This window comes from Chinchilla lanigera, unplaced genomic scaffold (genome assembly GCF_000276665.1).
Source record: "Chinchilla lanigera isolate Chin_1 unplaced genomic scaffold, ChiLan1.0 scaffold00011, whole genome shotgun sequence".
NCBI lineage: Eukaryota > Metazoa > Chordata > Mammalia > Rodentia > Chinchillidae > Chinchilla > Chinchilla lanigera.
The window spans coordinates 19,767,253-19,782,186 of NW_004955412.1; the positions used below are offsets into that span (position 1 = coordinate 19,767,253).

A 14,934-nucleotide genomic window follows, 5' to 3' on the forward strand; every position below is an offset into this window, starting at 1 on the left:
TCGGCCCGCCCCCTCAAAGGCCCCGGGCGGGCCTCGGGTCTGCGGGGCCCGCGCTGGCGGGCGCGCGCTCTCCGGAGGTCCAGTGTCGGCGGTGAGTCCTCAGCCCCAGGCAGCCGGCGCGACCCGGGGAGGGTGTACGCGAGGGAGGGGGATGGGGTCCTCCGTCCCCTTCTGGGAGCCGGAGGCCGGCAGACTCCAGGGTGGGTGCACCCTGAACGTTTCTGAGTGGGGATCTGGGCTTGGGGACACTTCTCCGCGGTGCAGACCGCATGTGCCCCCGCGCCGGGCAGTCGCCTCCTAGGACCTGCCCCCCGGAGGGGTTGAGGGGTCCTGGTTGGGATGAGAGGAGCCTGTATTATGGCCAAGAGGGGCCTGTGATGGGAAGGGCGACGACCCTTCCTCCCATCCTCTCCACCTCCCTCTGGCCAGTCCATTCTGTTTGTGCGGCCAGCGGGCAGGGACTGCCCTCTGCGAAGGTGTGAGCATGTCTGTCTGTGAGTCCGTGCGCGTGTGAGTCTGTGTGTGGCATTTCCCCTCCACAGCGCTCAGAGATAGGATCCGCCCTCTCTGCCCAGCTTTTTCTCTCCGGTTGTGCAGCTCCTTCGCCCACCTGCGCGAGGCCGTTCCCTGAACCCCTCCGGGCATGGGGGGCAGGGAGCAGGATTCTGGCCGGATGGGTCCTGGGCTGTAGTTCCGGAGAGGGCTGGCCCTTGAGGGTGTGAAGCAGGAGCAGGCAGAGAGGGGCCGTCCTCCCAGAAATAAGCTTGCCAGGAGCCTGGGGATAGTAGGGGCCAGAGTTGGGGCTATGCCTGGGGCCCCTGAATTCAAATAGAAAGTTAATTTGGGCAGGAGCTGGGCTTCTCAGTCTTGCTGCCCTCCAGCCCGCTCTATTAATACAGCTACTGCTCTGCTGCCTGGCATCACTATTTATAGCTGACAGGCAGCGTGGCCACACCCCCTGCGTGGGAGAGAGTGGGGGCAGGGACCCCACGGCTATAGTGGCCAGGGTGGAGGGTCCTAGATGCCCACAGCCTCCGTAGGTGGGTCTGGCACTCTGGGCTGCATTCCACCAGACCCCCAACCTCTTTCCCAGCCTGGTTTTTTGTGGTCAGGTTGCCCACCCGCCAGCTCCTCCCCGTTCCCCTCAGCCTGGATTGAGTGGGTCTGTCTAGACCTTGCAAACTCATCATTAATTAGCGTGTTAAATGGCTGAAAGGAAGGAGTGGGGCTGGCAGTGCCCTTCTTGAAACAGCTGTGGTTGTAATTAGGTGGACGGCGTGGTTGACTATTATTTATTCCAGTTATGATTTCTCTGGGATCAGCTCCTCTGATTGGTGGGTTGGGCCCCCTTTTGCAACCACCCATCAGTCTTTAGAACTGTTGGTGCTGCCTGCCGGGCGGGCCTGTGGGTGTGCCAGCGTAGTGGATGGTTTTGTCTACTATGGTTCTCCGTGACAGGCTTCTCAGCCTGCTGCCCCTAACCCCCCACCCAGTGGCAATGCCCAGGGTCCTAGGAGCAGACTCCTGAGCTTCTCAGTAGGGGGCCTGCCAGAGTACCCATGAGGCCTGGGATGCCCCATGCCCTTGCGGCCTGCCCAAGCTAAACTGTCTCAGCGTCCAGGAATGTAGACTTCCCTGCCAGTCTTAGCTCAGAATGGCATGAAGCTTGGGGCGCCAAGTGGCACCAGATTGGGAAGACAGGAGGCTGGGGCCAGTGGTGTGGACAAACTGCAAGGGTAGGTGGTAGAGAGCACCGGGGCGTTGGCCTCTCCCAGTTTAGCCGGCTCCCTCCAGCACCTGGTGTAGCCGGGAGGCGGAATTCTGCCAGCCTGGATTAGGAGCCTGTGGGCACACCTGCCGTGTGCACACTCCTGAGCCCCTGGCTATGTTTTCTGGCTCCCACTCACCACCCTCCTTCCATGCACTCACTCTCCGGGCAGGACTGGGCTTGTGGCTCTTGCCTGGGAGTGTGCTTGACTGAAGCTCAGCCCAGTGTCCTCAGATTGGGTAGATTTGAGGGGAGACCATGGAGCACCCCAAGGGTGCTTTTCCAGAAGGAAAGAAAGAGGATGATGGTTGCTCCCTGTATTCTCAGAGAGGGTGGCAGCAGTCCTAAAACCTTGCAACAAGGAGGAGTCAGGGGGGTGGGTGTGGTGGTGCATGCCTGTAATCCCAGTACTTGGAAGGCTGAGGCAGGAAGATTACTGAGAGTTTGGGGCCAGCCTAGGTTACACAGTGAGTTCAAGACCAGTCTCAACTATATAGTGAGACCCTGGCTCAAAAAATGGAACAAAACAAAACAAACAAAAATTCTGAGCCCCACTAGGGCATCTCGTGAATCTATGTTTTTGCCTTGTGTCTTAAGAGTTTTTTACTATTTTATTTTATTTTATTTTCAGTACCAGTGATTGAATCCCAAGTGCTGTAACTAAGCTGTCTCCAGCCCTTTTTAAACAGGGTCTCACTAAATTGTTCAGGTTGGCTTTGAACTCATGGTGATTCTCCTGCCACAGTCTCTTCGAGTAGCTGGGATTATAGGTGTGTCTTACCACATCTCGCTTCTCAAGAGATTTTTGTGTGTGTGACCCCAGAAGCTGCTGCCTCTCAAACTAACCCTTCTACCCAAGGGAAAACTAGATGGATCATGGATACAGGTTGGGGCCGGGGGGCCGTGAGTGAAGAACTTTCTGCACTGACGGAGTACTTTCACATACACATTAACCTTGCACAGTCAGTGGTATCATTTCAATTTTCCAATGAGAGAACCAGACTCAGAGGTGAAGTGACTTCACTTGAAGATCACACGTGTACTAAGAAGAGTTGGAGGATTCCCACCAGTGCTCTCTCCTCTCTGCCCTGGCTTTGGAGCCAGGAGGGGCCCCATCTCAGGGACAGGCAGGGACAGGTGTGCACTGGGTGGGCAGTGAGTGCCATGGGGAATGGCTCATCGGTGCTGTGGGCTGGGGTGGCTTGAGCCCTGGCTGCCCCTTGCAAGTGTTTGCTTTCTCTGCAGGCTGCATGTTGTGCCTGGGTCAGTCCACCTTTCTCCGCTTTAACCATCCGGCTGAAGCCAAGTGGATGAAAAGCATGATTCCAGCGGGGAGCCGGGCCGCGGGGCCCCCCTACGGCCCTGGCTCTGGTAGGTACCCAGGTGAGGCAGGGGATGGGTCGGTGTTGCCCGTTGGATAGTTCTTGCCCACAGTGGCCACTGTTGGAGTGTAAGGGCAGAATAAGACCCATAGGGCTGGGGATTTAGCTCAGCAGCACAGCGCCTGCCTGGCAAGCGCAAGGTTGTGAGTTCGATTCCCGGTACCAGAGAAAAACAAAAAACAAAACAAAACAAAAGAAGACCCATGGTCTGGGCTCACTGCCACCTGCCATGGGCCCGTGGCAAATGCTCGGCCATGAGGCCATTGAGAGAGATACAAGGCGGTGCTCCTTGGCTGAAATTAGAGAATCAGGTGCCTCGAGGGAGAGAAGGCTCCGCCAGCCTGAACCCTACTGCACCAAAGATGTCACTGTATTTGGCCTTCTTATGTCACCACGGTGAGCCTCATTCTGAAGGGTGGCCTGAAACTTCGGTTGAACCCCAGTAAACTCTGATGGGTGCCACCTGCTGGTGATCCTGTCCTTGGGCCCTGCCTGGCCCTCAGACCATGCCATGCTTGCTGATGACTCAGAGGGACAGCTGCAGCTTGTGTGTGAATTATTGATCCCTAGAGAATTGGTGATTGTTCTAGCAACCAACACAGCCCCTCCCCTCCAGCCAGCTGTCTGGGGTGTGGGGTGCAGACCAGGAGGCTGTCAGCCTGGACCGAGCCCTGGCATTCAGATGGCTGTGGCGTACAAGGTGCCAGTGTGGCGCTGGAGCAGGTGGACACATGCTAGTACACCTGGTACTAACAGTCGGGGGGTCTGAAGAAGAGTGAGCGGTCACTGGAACCACCAGTATTCACCGCAGTCCTGTGGCTGGACAGTCCTCAGAACTGTGGACCGAGTCAGTCTTCCAAAGGCTCCCCTGTCTTCTCCAACCCCAGTATCTCACAGTCCCTGGAGGCTGGGAAGCCTGAGTCTCAGTCCACTCCCTAGTTAATTTTACCCTGTCCCTACCCCAGCCTTGCCATGCCACTCCCTTAGCTGCTGGGGACAGCGGTTCCAGGGATTCCAGACTCCTGGTTGGTTGGGAAGGGCTGGGGCCCCGTAAAGGCAGGCTCTTGCTGGCGTGGCTTGCAGAGATAATTGGAGGCACTGAGCTGCACCTCAGGGCTGGCCAGCTCCGCTTCCAGGAACCAGCCATTAGCACCGGATCCCTCCCCCGCCTCTGATTGGACGGGATTGTGCCGCGCACACCCCGGGCCTGGCCCTGCAGGCTTTGTTTTTTTCCCTGGGCCTCTGGCTGCTGAGTTGGAGGCCCTGATGTCCTGTTAGAATAGGAGGCTCTGGTACTTCTGGCCAGTTCCACAGTAGGTTCCCATCTCCTTTGCAGAATGCCCACCTGCCCTTCCTGAAAGAAAGGCATAGGAAGTTGGGAAACCAAGGCAGGGAGTCTAGTCTTGAGGTGAGGCGGTAACAGCTGGGCTTAGAAGTTCTGCTGTTGTTGTTAACTTCGTCCTAAGCCATTAAATGTTAGAGCCAGGAGGGTCCTGCCCATCACCTTCTATGAGGGGAAACTAAGGGCAAGTGACTTGACTAGAGTTGCAGAGCAGGTCAGTGAGAGATGGCCTAGCTTCGCCAGTGCCTTTGCAGCCCCGCTGTGCTAGGGAGAGGTGGGCTGCCCTCAATCGTGTGCACACATGACTCCCTAGAGTCGCAGGCCAGGGTCTGAAGCCTCTCTGCTTTCCCCTCAGCCGAATCGGAAAGTCTGGTGAATGGGAACCACACCCCACAGCCTGCCACCCGGGGACCCTCGGCCTGTGCCAGCCACAGCTCCCTGGTGAGCTCAATTGAGAAGGACTTACAAGAAATCATGGATTCACTGGTGCTAGAGGAGCCTGTAGCTGCTGGCAAGAAGCCTGCTGCAACCTCCCCACTGTCGCCGATGGCCAACGGCCGTTACCTGCTCTCCCCGCCAACCAGCCCCGGCGCCATGTCTGTGGGCTCCAGCTACGAGAACACCTCTCCAGCCTTCTCGCCGCTGTCCTCACCAGCCAGCAGTGGAAGCGGTGCCAGCCACTCACCCAGCGGGCAGGAGCCAGGACCTTCGGTGCCCCCGCTTGTGCCTGCTCGTTCTTCCAGCTACCACCTAGCCCTGCAGCCCCCACAGTCCCGTCCCAGTGGTGCCCGCTCCTCGGACAGCCCCCGGCTGGGCAGGAAAGGGGGTCATGAGAGGCCTCCCAGCCCTGGTCTCCGGGGCCTGCTGACTGACAGCCCTGCAGCCACCGTCTTGGCAGAGGCTCGCAGGGCCACTGAGAGCCCCCGGCTGGGTGGGCAGCTGCCTGTAGTGGCTATTAGCCTGAGTGAATACCCAGCTTCCGGGGCCCGCAGCCAACCCACCAGCATTCCTGGCAGCCCCAAGTTCCAGCCTCCAGTCCCTGCTCCCCGCAACAAAATCGGCACACTCCAGGACCGCCCTCCCAGCCCTTTCCACGAGCCTCCGGGGGCCGAGCGGGTGCTGACAACCAGCCCCTCGCGCCAGCTGGTAGGCCGAACATTTTCGGATGGGTCTTCCACCCGAACCCTGCAGCCTCCTGAGAGCCCCCGCCTGGGCCGGCGGGGCCTGGACAGCATGCGAGAGCTCCCTCCCTTGAGCCCATCTCTGTCACGACGGGCTCTCTCCCCACTGCCTGCCCGGACCACCCCAGATCCCAAACTAAGCAGGGAAGTGGCAGAGAGCCCGAGGCCCCGCCGCTGGGCTGCCCACGGGACTTCTCCAGAGGACTTCTCCCTGACGCTGGGGGCGCGGGGCCGCAGGACACGGAGTCCCTCACCCACACTGGGGGAGTCCCTGGCACCCCGCAAGGGCAGCTTCAGTGGCCGGCTGAGCCCAGCCTACAGTCTGGGCTCTCTTACTGGGGCTTCGCCTCGCCAGAGCCCCCGGGCCCAGAGGAAGCTCTCCAGTGGGGATTTGCGGGTTCCTGTCATGCGGGATCGGAAAAATAGCATCACAGAGATCAGTGACAATGAGGATGACCTCCTGGAGTACCACCGGCGGCAGCGCCAAGAACGGCTCCGGGAGCAGGAGATGGAGAGGCTGGTGAGCAGATGCCAGGGAGGCTGCGGCTGTCCAAGGCAGGGTCTGTGCCAGGGCGTGGGCAGGCCAGCTGGCAGAGTGGGAGGGGCTGTTGGACAGGGCCTGGCCCCTCAAGCGTCTCCACTTTCAGGATGTACCTTAGTGACCAGTGTCGCATGGTCCTGGTCCCCTGCAAGACTGTCACTTCTCTCAGGCTTTATTTTATTTTACTATATTTTTGAGACAAGGTCTCGCTATGTAGTTCAGACTGGCTTTGAACTTATTATGTAGCCTAGGTTGACCTTGAACTCCTGGCGATCCTCCTGCCTCAGCCTCCTGAGTGCTGGGATTACAGGCGTGCTCTGCCACATCTGGCCTGAGACTTGTTCTTGAGAAAAGCTGCTGGTCCTTGTTTCTTCCTTGTCTTTGGCCTTACAGTGGGTAGGAACTGTCCACCTCGGTCTAGGCGGGGTCATCTGGGAGTGTGGGTGGCAGAGGAGAGGTAAGGAACAGAGTGAGCAGCCCCTGGGTAGCCTGTGTGGTTGTGACCATGTGTATCTGCATGCATGCGTGTGGGTGCATGCAGGGGTGGGGTGTGGCTCAGGGCAGCTGTCCTGGAGATGCCATCTGTGCTAGGTGGGGGCTGGGATTCCCCAGATAGTGTGGGATCTCAAGGGGCTCTGGCTGGTGTATCCACCCGTGAGCCATGCCCAGGAAGGAGGATTTTGCTGTCTCCTGTGAGAGCAGAAACCCAGGGTTCTGGGGTCCAGCAAGCTGGGATTGGTTCGAGGAGGAGGCTTGCCTGGAGACCTTTGGGGAGAGGCTGGCCAGTTTGGGTGAGGGTGTGGGACCATGTGCTCGTGTTGGCTGGGAGGCAGGTCCCCAGTCCTTTCTGGGCCCAGCGGTCCCCAGCTCCTCCATTCAGGCTCCCTGCCCCCATGCCCACACACAGGCGCACACCTACCACCAGTCCTGACCTGCCTCTCCTGCCACTTTAAATCTTGGAGGCTGCCTGCCCTGCCCCTCCCACCTGAACCAGGCTGCTTATCTGGGTCCTAGGGCGGGGGCGGGCCCTGGTCCAGCCTCCTGGGTGCTGAGGCTTGGTTCCTGGAGTTTTCACTATGGAACTGGGTGAGCAGCAAGAGGGAAGCTGGGTAAGTGTTGGGACTGGGGAGTCATAGCCAAGCTATAGGTAGTGAGAGACACTCGAGGGGGATGAGGGACCCCCAGGAGGTCGTGGGGGTTGAGGCTGGGACTCAGAGCTGGGGTGTTATGAATGGGAGTATGGCACGCAAACCAGGAGCAGGACTGTGCCCTTGGTCCGTCACTCCTAGGCCCCTGGGGGGGCGACTGTTTCTGGGTGGGGGTGTGTGGATTCAGTGCCGGGGCCCTGGCGCACTCACACCTGGGCCTGGGCCTTTGAGGACTGGCTGCAGCCCCCCTGGCTGGGAAGGAGCCAGGAGCGGCCTGTGGGAGACTTGGAGCTGAGGGGAGACCAGGAGCACCCCGGCCCATGCCTGCTCCTGGTCTGTGTGTCTGGGCCCTATGGGTTCGTGGGTCTGCTTCCCAGCCCTGTCTGACGCGGTAGGGGCCCGCTCGGCTGCATGTAGACTGTGTTTATCTGTGTGAGCGTGCATTTGTGCATGTCAGGGCTGGTGCCTGTGTGTGTGCTTGCCTGTTACTGCAGGGCCAGTGCACATGTTGGGTCCACATGTACCTGTGTGTCACCCAGTGTGCCCTTGTGCCTGCAGATCCGTGTCCCTGTCAGTACGAGCTCCCGAGCTGATCTTTGCCTCTTCACGTTCTTCAGTCTGCCTACCTGTGTGTGTTCCGTGTGTGTTTGGGTGTGTCCTTGTGTGACCACAAGGAAGCCCCATCCTGGGACGGAATGAGAAGGAAACAGGAAGGTGGGAGGGGCTGGCTGCCTGCGCAGGTGGCCACAGCCCAGTTCCTCCACCACATCTGGAGCGCCCTTCTTCCGTCCGTCTCCCATAGAACTTGGGGTCGGGGTTCTCCTGACTTGATTCAGAACCTCAAGCCCCTAGTGTCCTAGTTCTCCCAACTGGAGCTAGCCTGGCTCTAGCTACCCCAGGACTGGGCCTTCTCCCACTCATGCCTTGCTGTCCACCCTCCCCAGGAGCGCCAGCGTCTGGAGACCATCCTGAACCTGTGTGCTGAGTATAGCCGGGCTGATGGGGGCCCTGAGGCCGGGGAGCTGCCCAGCATCGGAGAGGCCACTGCCGCATTGGCACTGGCGAGCAGGAGGCCCTCGCGAGGACTTGCAGGGGCCATTGTGTCCTCTGGGCGGGGCGGCGAGGAGCCTGGAGGTGCCACCCAGCGCCTGTGGGAGAGTGTGGAGCGCTCAGACGAGGAAAATCTCAAGGAGGAGTGCAGCAGCACAGAGAGCACCCAGCAGGAGGTGGGTGGCCTGGGGGAGCAGGAGGGGCGGGGCTGGGGCTGGCCGGGCATACTGGGGCACCGAGGCTGGTGTGAATGCCAGGGCACTGGAGGGGCAAGTAATGGAAGGCTCAAGCTGGGGGAGACACCAGAAACTAGAGGTGCAGAAATGAGGTAAGAGAAGGGAGGTGGCAAGGACTTTCCTAGGCTGTAAATATGCTTTATGACCTGCCTTTCCTGGAGCTCCACCCAGGCCTGGAACTCAGGTACATCTTTATTCCCTGTGGCTGATCCTTTATTGCTTCCCTGACAGGGAGGGGATTAGCCTCCTGTCTCAGTCCCGCTACCTCTTCCAAGTGCCTTGAGGAATGGGCAGTTTGATCTCTTAGTCTGATCTTGGGAGGCCCTAAGCATCCCCACTGATGGCTCCTTCCCCTTCCAGCATGAAGATGCGCCTAGCACCAAGCTCCAGGGAGAGATCCTAGCCCTGGAAGAGGAGCGGGCTCAGGTGCTGGGCCATGTGGAGCAGCTCAAGGTCCATGTGAAGGAGCTGGAGCAGCAGCTGCAAGAGGCAGCCAGAGAGGTGAGCGGGCTTTGAGGGTGCGAGCCCCAGATGGGGACCTGAGTTCACTGTCTTGATGGTGACCTTGGTCTGCCCCCAGGCTGAAATGGAGCGGGCGCTGCTGCAGGGGGAGAGGGAGGCAGAGCGGGCACTGCTGCAGAAGGAGCAGAAGGCAGTGGACCAGCTGCAGGAGAAGCTGGTGGCCTTGGAGACGGGCATCCAGAAGGAGAGGGACAAGGTAACCCACACCTGGCCCAGCCCAGTGCTGGGTACCACTGGCCCACGAGAGGAGAAATGCTTTTCTTGGGGCTCTGGGTCCCACACCTCACCATCCGTCCTGTGTACCAGGTAGTCCCTGTGACCCTCCAGGGGCAGGGAACCTTGTCCTCTGTGGAAGGTATCAGCTTGGAAGGTGCTGCTAGGGGCTGGGCTGGTGTTCGGGGTCTTCTCTGGGTCTCTGCTACCTCTGGATGCCTGGGTGCCTGCCATTCTGGCCTTCGTGGTCCTTCTAGGAAGTGCCAAAACCCCTTCTCGGGCAGTGCGCACTGCCTGGGGGCTCAGTGCCTGGAGTGATTCGGGTTTGGGTCCTGTCCTCTGAAGAGCATCTCCCTCAAGCATGCCTCAGGTGCTTACGATGTGGTCTTTGGAAGATGGCCTGCAGGCCTCTGCTTCCCCGTCTTCAGGATCTGCAGCCTCCCATCCCAGGTGGTCCCAGCTCCTGCCCCTGCCCCTTTCAGATTTCGCGCCAGCCTGCAGGGGCTGCTCCGTCCCAAGGGGCCGTGCCAGCCATGCCCAAGATGCCCAACGGCGTGCCAAAAGCTCTGAAGTGGAGAGGGGCCATCTATACTGGATTTGACAGTATTTTTCCAAGAATTTAATTTTCCTGTTGGAATTTTTGAGATCGTCTTCCTTTTGCCCTCAATTTTGATGATCTTAAAACCTTTTTGATCCTGGTTTTTTTCGTTTTTGATTTTGGAGCTTCGGCTCTGGCCCCCAAAACCACACTCCCAAATTCTGTGCCAAATTAACTCCATGCTTGTCAACCAGGCCTGCACTAACGCCCCCCTCTAATCACTGTCCTGGGCGCTCCGCATGCCCTAACTGCCAGGCCCCTCAGGCAGGGCTGAGCCATGCCTGCTTTTGCACTAACTCCACAGTGCCTTCGTGCCCCTGGCCTCTCCCTTCTAATGTTGCCTCCTTCTTTTCTTGGTGTGGGACCCCATGGTTTTGATCAGAAAGGAACTGGCAGGAGGGCACAGCTAAATTTTGTCTAACGGGGCACTGACTGGTAGGAGGGGAATGAGGATGAGGGAAATGGTAGGCAGAAGAGCTGCTCAGCCTGAACAGCTTCACCCCCTGGAAGGGCCTGGGCTGTTGCCTGCCGCATAGCTGGCAGCTTCCTACAGGGCAGGGACAGGCAGGTTATGTCGCCCCCTCCCCCTGCCTACCTTCCGGAACTGCCGAATAAGGAGGTCCAGTTTCTGGCATGGCCTTGGAGTTCTTGAACAGTGCCTCTCTGCCAACTTAGTGGCTACCCCATCCTAGCTTTCCCTTTCAGCTACCCCACGCAGAGGGGAGAGCAGTGGCTTTCCATCCCTCTAGCCACCCTGGAGGCCACGGACAACAAGGATGGGAAAGTGCCTGGCCGCCAGCAACTGGCTGGATCAGGGCCTTCCCTCTGGGGATGGGCCCGTGGGTGGAGGGCAGGGGCGGGGGAGTGGGGCAGGTACAGCACAGGGGCTTGCTCCCGGGGGTAAAGCTCAGCATTTCACAAGGAACCTGCCTTCCTCACTTGCACCGACTTGGGAATGCTTGGAGGCCTGGGCCTCGTCTTTCCTCTGGGCTCAGTCTGAGGTTGTAGAGGTGAAGGTGGTGCTGGTAACCGGTGGTAGTGACGATGGTGGTTCACTGGGCTTCCTGTCCCAGCCCCCAGCCATGGCTGCACTCTGGCTTTGGAATCAGTAATGGTGGTTTCTCCTCTGCCTGTCCTTGGGGGGGGTGACTCACCAACTCCACCCTCTTCCCCTTTCCCACCCTCAGAGGTGTCATCTCCCCCAGACAGAGCCACCCACCTCCTCTCTGTACCCACTCCTGGGGCTCCCATTACCACGGCAACGGCCAACTAATTGCAACCCTCATCCCTACTCGAGTTCAGCCTGCAGCGCCCGCACCCCACCCGCAATCTGGGCAGGAGGGGTGGGAGGGGGTCGGGCTGGGGTCCCCCTCCTCCGCTGCTGCACCACCGCTGTAGCTCTAACATTCACACCCAACCTGTGGACTTAACACCTTACCATCAGGTCCTGCCTCCCCCACCCCCCGGGGTTAAATTTTGGTCTCTGGACAGTGGTAGACCCTGAGGCACCATTTCTGCCCCGGGGGCGTCAGCTTCGGCCTCCACGAGTATGGAGAGGAAACGGAAGGCCGTGTATGAGGACCTTCCCAAACGTTTCTAGTTCTAGGGACACAAGAGACCACAATTTTACCCCCCTTTCCCCCGCGCCCCACGCCCGCCTGTGTGACAGGTCCCCGCACCTGCCTTACCCCTCTGCGCCTGGCCTCTCTCCCCGCCGGCCCCTTCCTTCTCGCTCTCTTCTCGCTGCTCTCCACGCCTGGCCCGTCCCGTCCCCGCGCCGCGCCCCGCCGCCCGCGGGCCGGAGTTGAGGAGTGTGTGTTCTCTCTCCCCTGTGCCCCGCCTCCCTCCCCTCCCGCCGACCAGGAGAGGGCGGAGCTGGCCGCGGGACGGAGGCACCTGGAGGCCCGCCAGGCGCTGTACGCCGAGCTCCAGACGCAGCTCGATAACTGCCCCGAGTCAGTGCGGGAACAGTTACAGGAGCAGCTGAGAAGGGTCAGTTCCAGCCCCTCCCCCGGCCCCCGCGGGCCACCCACCCAGACCGAGGAGAGGAGAGCGGTGGGACGGGACCGCCCGGCCCCTGCAGTGCCTGCCGGAGACCAGGGTCGGTGCTGAGGCCCGGAGGGGACAGGCGAGGTTGGGGGGATCCAGCGCTCCAGGCCCCGATGGCGAAGGGGCGCAGTGGAGCAGAGCAGAGGGAGTCGGGAGGGGACAGGTTCCCTGCCCAGATCGCCCGGGTCGAGCCCCCACCACTCGCCCACCACTTGCGTCTCTGTGGCCTGGCCTTCCGGGCCCAGAGTGGCAGGCTGAGCATCACCCAACCCCGCCATGTCACTGTCGTTGAAGGAAGCAGAGGCCCTGGAGACCGAGACAAAGCTCTTCGAAGACTTGGAGTTCCAGCAGCTGGAGCGGGAGAGCCGCGCGGAGGAGGAGCGCGAGCTGGCGGGCCAGGGGCTGCTGCGGAGTAAGGCAGAGCTGCTGCGCAGCGTGGCCAAGAGGAAGGTGGGCAACCGCGCCTGCCCCGGGCTCCAGAGCTGACTTTGTGAAAGTTAACTTCACTTTGCTTTTTGAGACAGGGTCTCTGTGCGGTTCAGGCTGACCTTGAACTCACTGTGTAGCCCAGGCGGGTCTTGAACTTGCTGCGATCCTCCTGCCTCAACTCCTGAGTGCTAGGATTACCACATTTTTGTGCCTTTGTTTCCTAGTCTGTAAAATCAGAACTACAGCCGGCGGCCGTGAGAATTAGCATGTAAGGCAGGATGGAATGTGTGATGACAGAAAACGCGCAGCACAGGTTCGCTGCCTGGATACCATCCTCAGTCCTCTTGTTTATAGCTCAGCCACGCCAGAGCTGAACCAAGGCTGGAGCCAAGGTAGATGCCCTTCCTTGGTCCTCCGATTGTGGTACCCTGTCCCTAACCCTAAAGTGTTGCTAGTATTTGTACCCGAGTCCTCTCAGTTTTCCAGTGGAAGTGGAGTTGGTTCACTTTCAGAGCCGGGCATTGGCTTGGCAGGAAGTGAAAAATGGAAGAGGACCTGGCTTTCCTCTGCCTGTGTGTGTCGGGGTGGTGGTGGGGATTGAATCCAGTGCCTCCTGCTTGCTAAGTGCGTGCTCTACCACTGAGCTACACCCCCAGTCATGCCCCTGTCTCTACAGAGCTCTGTCTGATAGAAGTGCTGGGATTCATACAGGGACCTAGGATCTGAACATTAGCACTGGCTGGGGGTTTGAGGAACGGCATCCACCTGGGCTCCAGGCTCAGTTCGCCCTGGCATGGCTGAGCTCTGAACAAGAGGATTCAGTATTGTGTCCTGGCAGGCTTTGGTGTGTTAATGACTGTGTCTGATCTCAATCAGACCAGGCACAGCCGGTTGGTGGGACAGGTGTGTGTATGTCAGGGGAGGGTGGCCCAGGAGGCTCACCTGCCGGTGGCTGAGGCATGAGCTCCTACATCTGTGTGTGTGTGCAGTTTGCCTGTCTGAAGTGTATATAAGGTGAGGACAATGAGATTGGGGGAGCAGTGTCCCAAAGTGGTGAATCGAGGGGCTTGCTGGCCACCTGGGTTTGGTGGTAAGTGAGGAGCTGCTGGACCTCCCATGTCCAGTTCCCTTGCTTGTCTCTGAGCTACTGTGCTTTACAAATGCATACATGTTTCAGATTCCCAAGCACGTGAGTGTGCTAGGCTCCCTATCAGGAGGCTCTTTGGGTCATCGTATATCCTTAGGGGGGCTTCACAAGGCAGGTACTCTTATCCCCATCTTTTTTTTTTTTTTTTGGTTTTTACTTCCAATACCAGGAATCGAACTCACGACCTTGCGCTTGCCAGGCAGGCACTTTACTGCTGAGCTAAAACCCCAGCCCCCATCTTATAGGGAGAGAAACTAGGGCTCAGAGAAGCTACACGTTTACCCGAAGCCTCCCAGGCTATAAGCTTAGAGTGAGAGTTGGAACCCAGGCGTGCCTGCGCCCAAAGCCCATGATCCTTCCACTGTGCTATGTAGGGTATAGAAGCTAGCATTTCTCTGGCCTCTTCTGCTTTCCCTCTGGGGGATAGCAGCAGGGAGCCTTTAGATCACCTATGCCTGTCTCTCTGAGGTCCTGGAGGCTGTAAGCTCCAGGCAGTTTGGGAGGGGTCATAGCATGGACTCTACTTCTTTCCTCTCCATGCCCACTCAGACCTCTAGGAAACAAGCTCAGCACTGAGATCTGGGAAGGGGGGGGTCACATTCGTCCTCATGCACTTCCCTGTGCCCAGGTTCACCCTGCACCAGGCTCTGTCTACCCTAGCACCCTGTGATCCTCTGTCCACTCTAGTTCAGAGTGGTTCAAAGTGGGAGGATTAGCCCTGGAATCCAACCTAACCCTAGGTTCTAGTCCTAGCTCTGCCACTCGCTAGCTGAGACCTTAGCTCCTAAATGTATGAGCTAAGTTCAGTATTCTCATTTGTAAAATGGGCACTACAGGCACCTGCCTCATCAAATTAAATGAAATAACAAATATAAAACATCTAGCAGAGTTTCTAGCTCCTACTGGGTTTATGGAAGTGCTGGCTCTTCCTGTGAGGGTTACTGCCTAACCTGCTGCTTTTCCTAGGGCTGACTCCAGGCTTAGCACAGCTTCTTTCTTCATGCATTCTTCTCCCAGGGGTCCTTCCATAGAGGGGTGTTTAGACCACCTCTTTCTGGAAGCCTGCCTGGGATTAACCCCGCCCACTTTTGCTAGTGTTTACCCTTCCCCCTCACTTAGTATCTCTGTTTCCTCTTAGTGTATGACTGTCGAGCCAGGCGCTGTGATAATCCTGCCCTCAGATTTTATATTCAGGATGAGGTGATTGTGGTGGTAGACAGATATGTTGAAGAATAACAATAAGACAAGGGATGTGGCGGTATAGAATAATGTGAGCACAGAGGAAGGAACAAAGAAATTGAGTGACAGGCAAAGATGGCTTTGGGAAG

The 14,934-nt window shown here is 58.7% G+C and overlaps 1 protein-coding gene across 13 annotated transcripts in view; it reads left to right on the top strand.

Annotated features, from left to right (window-relative positions):
• The window catches only part of Phldb1 (pleckstrin homology-like domain, family B, member 1), a 45,988-nt gene that overhangs the window by 12,256 nt on the left and 18,798 nt on the right, over window positions 1-14,934 (top strand). For 8 of the 13 annotated variants that reach the window (XM_005378256.2, XM_005378257.2, XM_005378253.2 and 5 more), the window contains exons 5-11: window positions 3,014-3,151; window positions 4,848-6,193; window positions 8,307-8,588; window positions 9,009-9,149; window positions 9,229-9,366; window positions 11,845-11,973; window positions 12,325-12,480. In XM_005378256.2, coding sequence (XP_005378313.1) covers window positions 3,014-3,151; window positions 4,848-6,193; window positions 8,307-8,588; window positions 9,009-9,149; window positions 9,229-9,366; window positions 11,845-11,973; window positions 12,325-12,480 — 2,330 coding nt within the window. The remainder of the gene's footprint in view (window positions 1-3,013; window positions 3,152-4,847; window positions 6,194-8,306; window positions 8,589-9,008; window positions 9,150-9,228; window positions 9,367-11,844; window positions 11,974-12,324; window positions 12,481-14,934) is intronic. The other 5 variants (XM_005378263.2, XM_005378265.2, XM_005378268.2 and 2 more) reach the window with 3 other exon arrangements.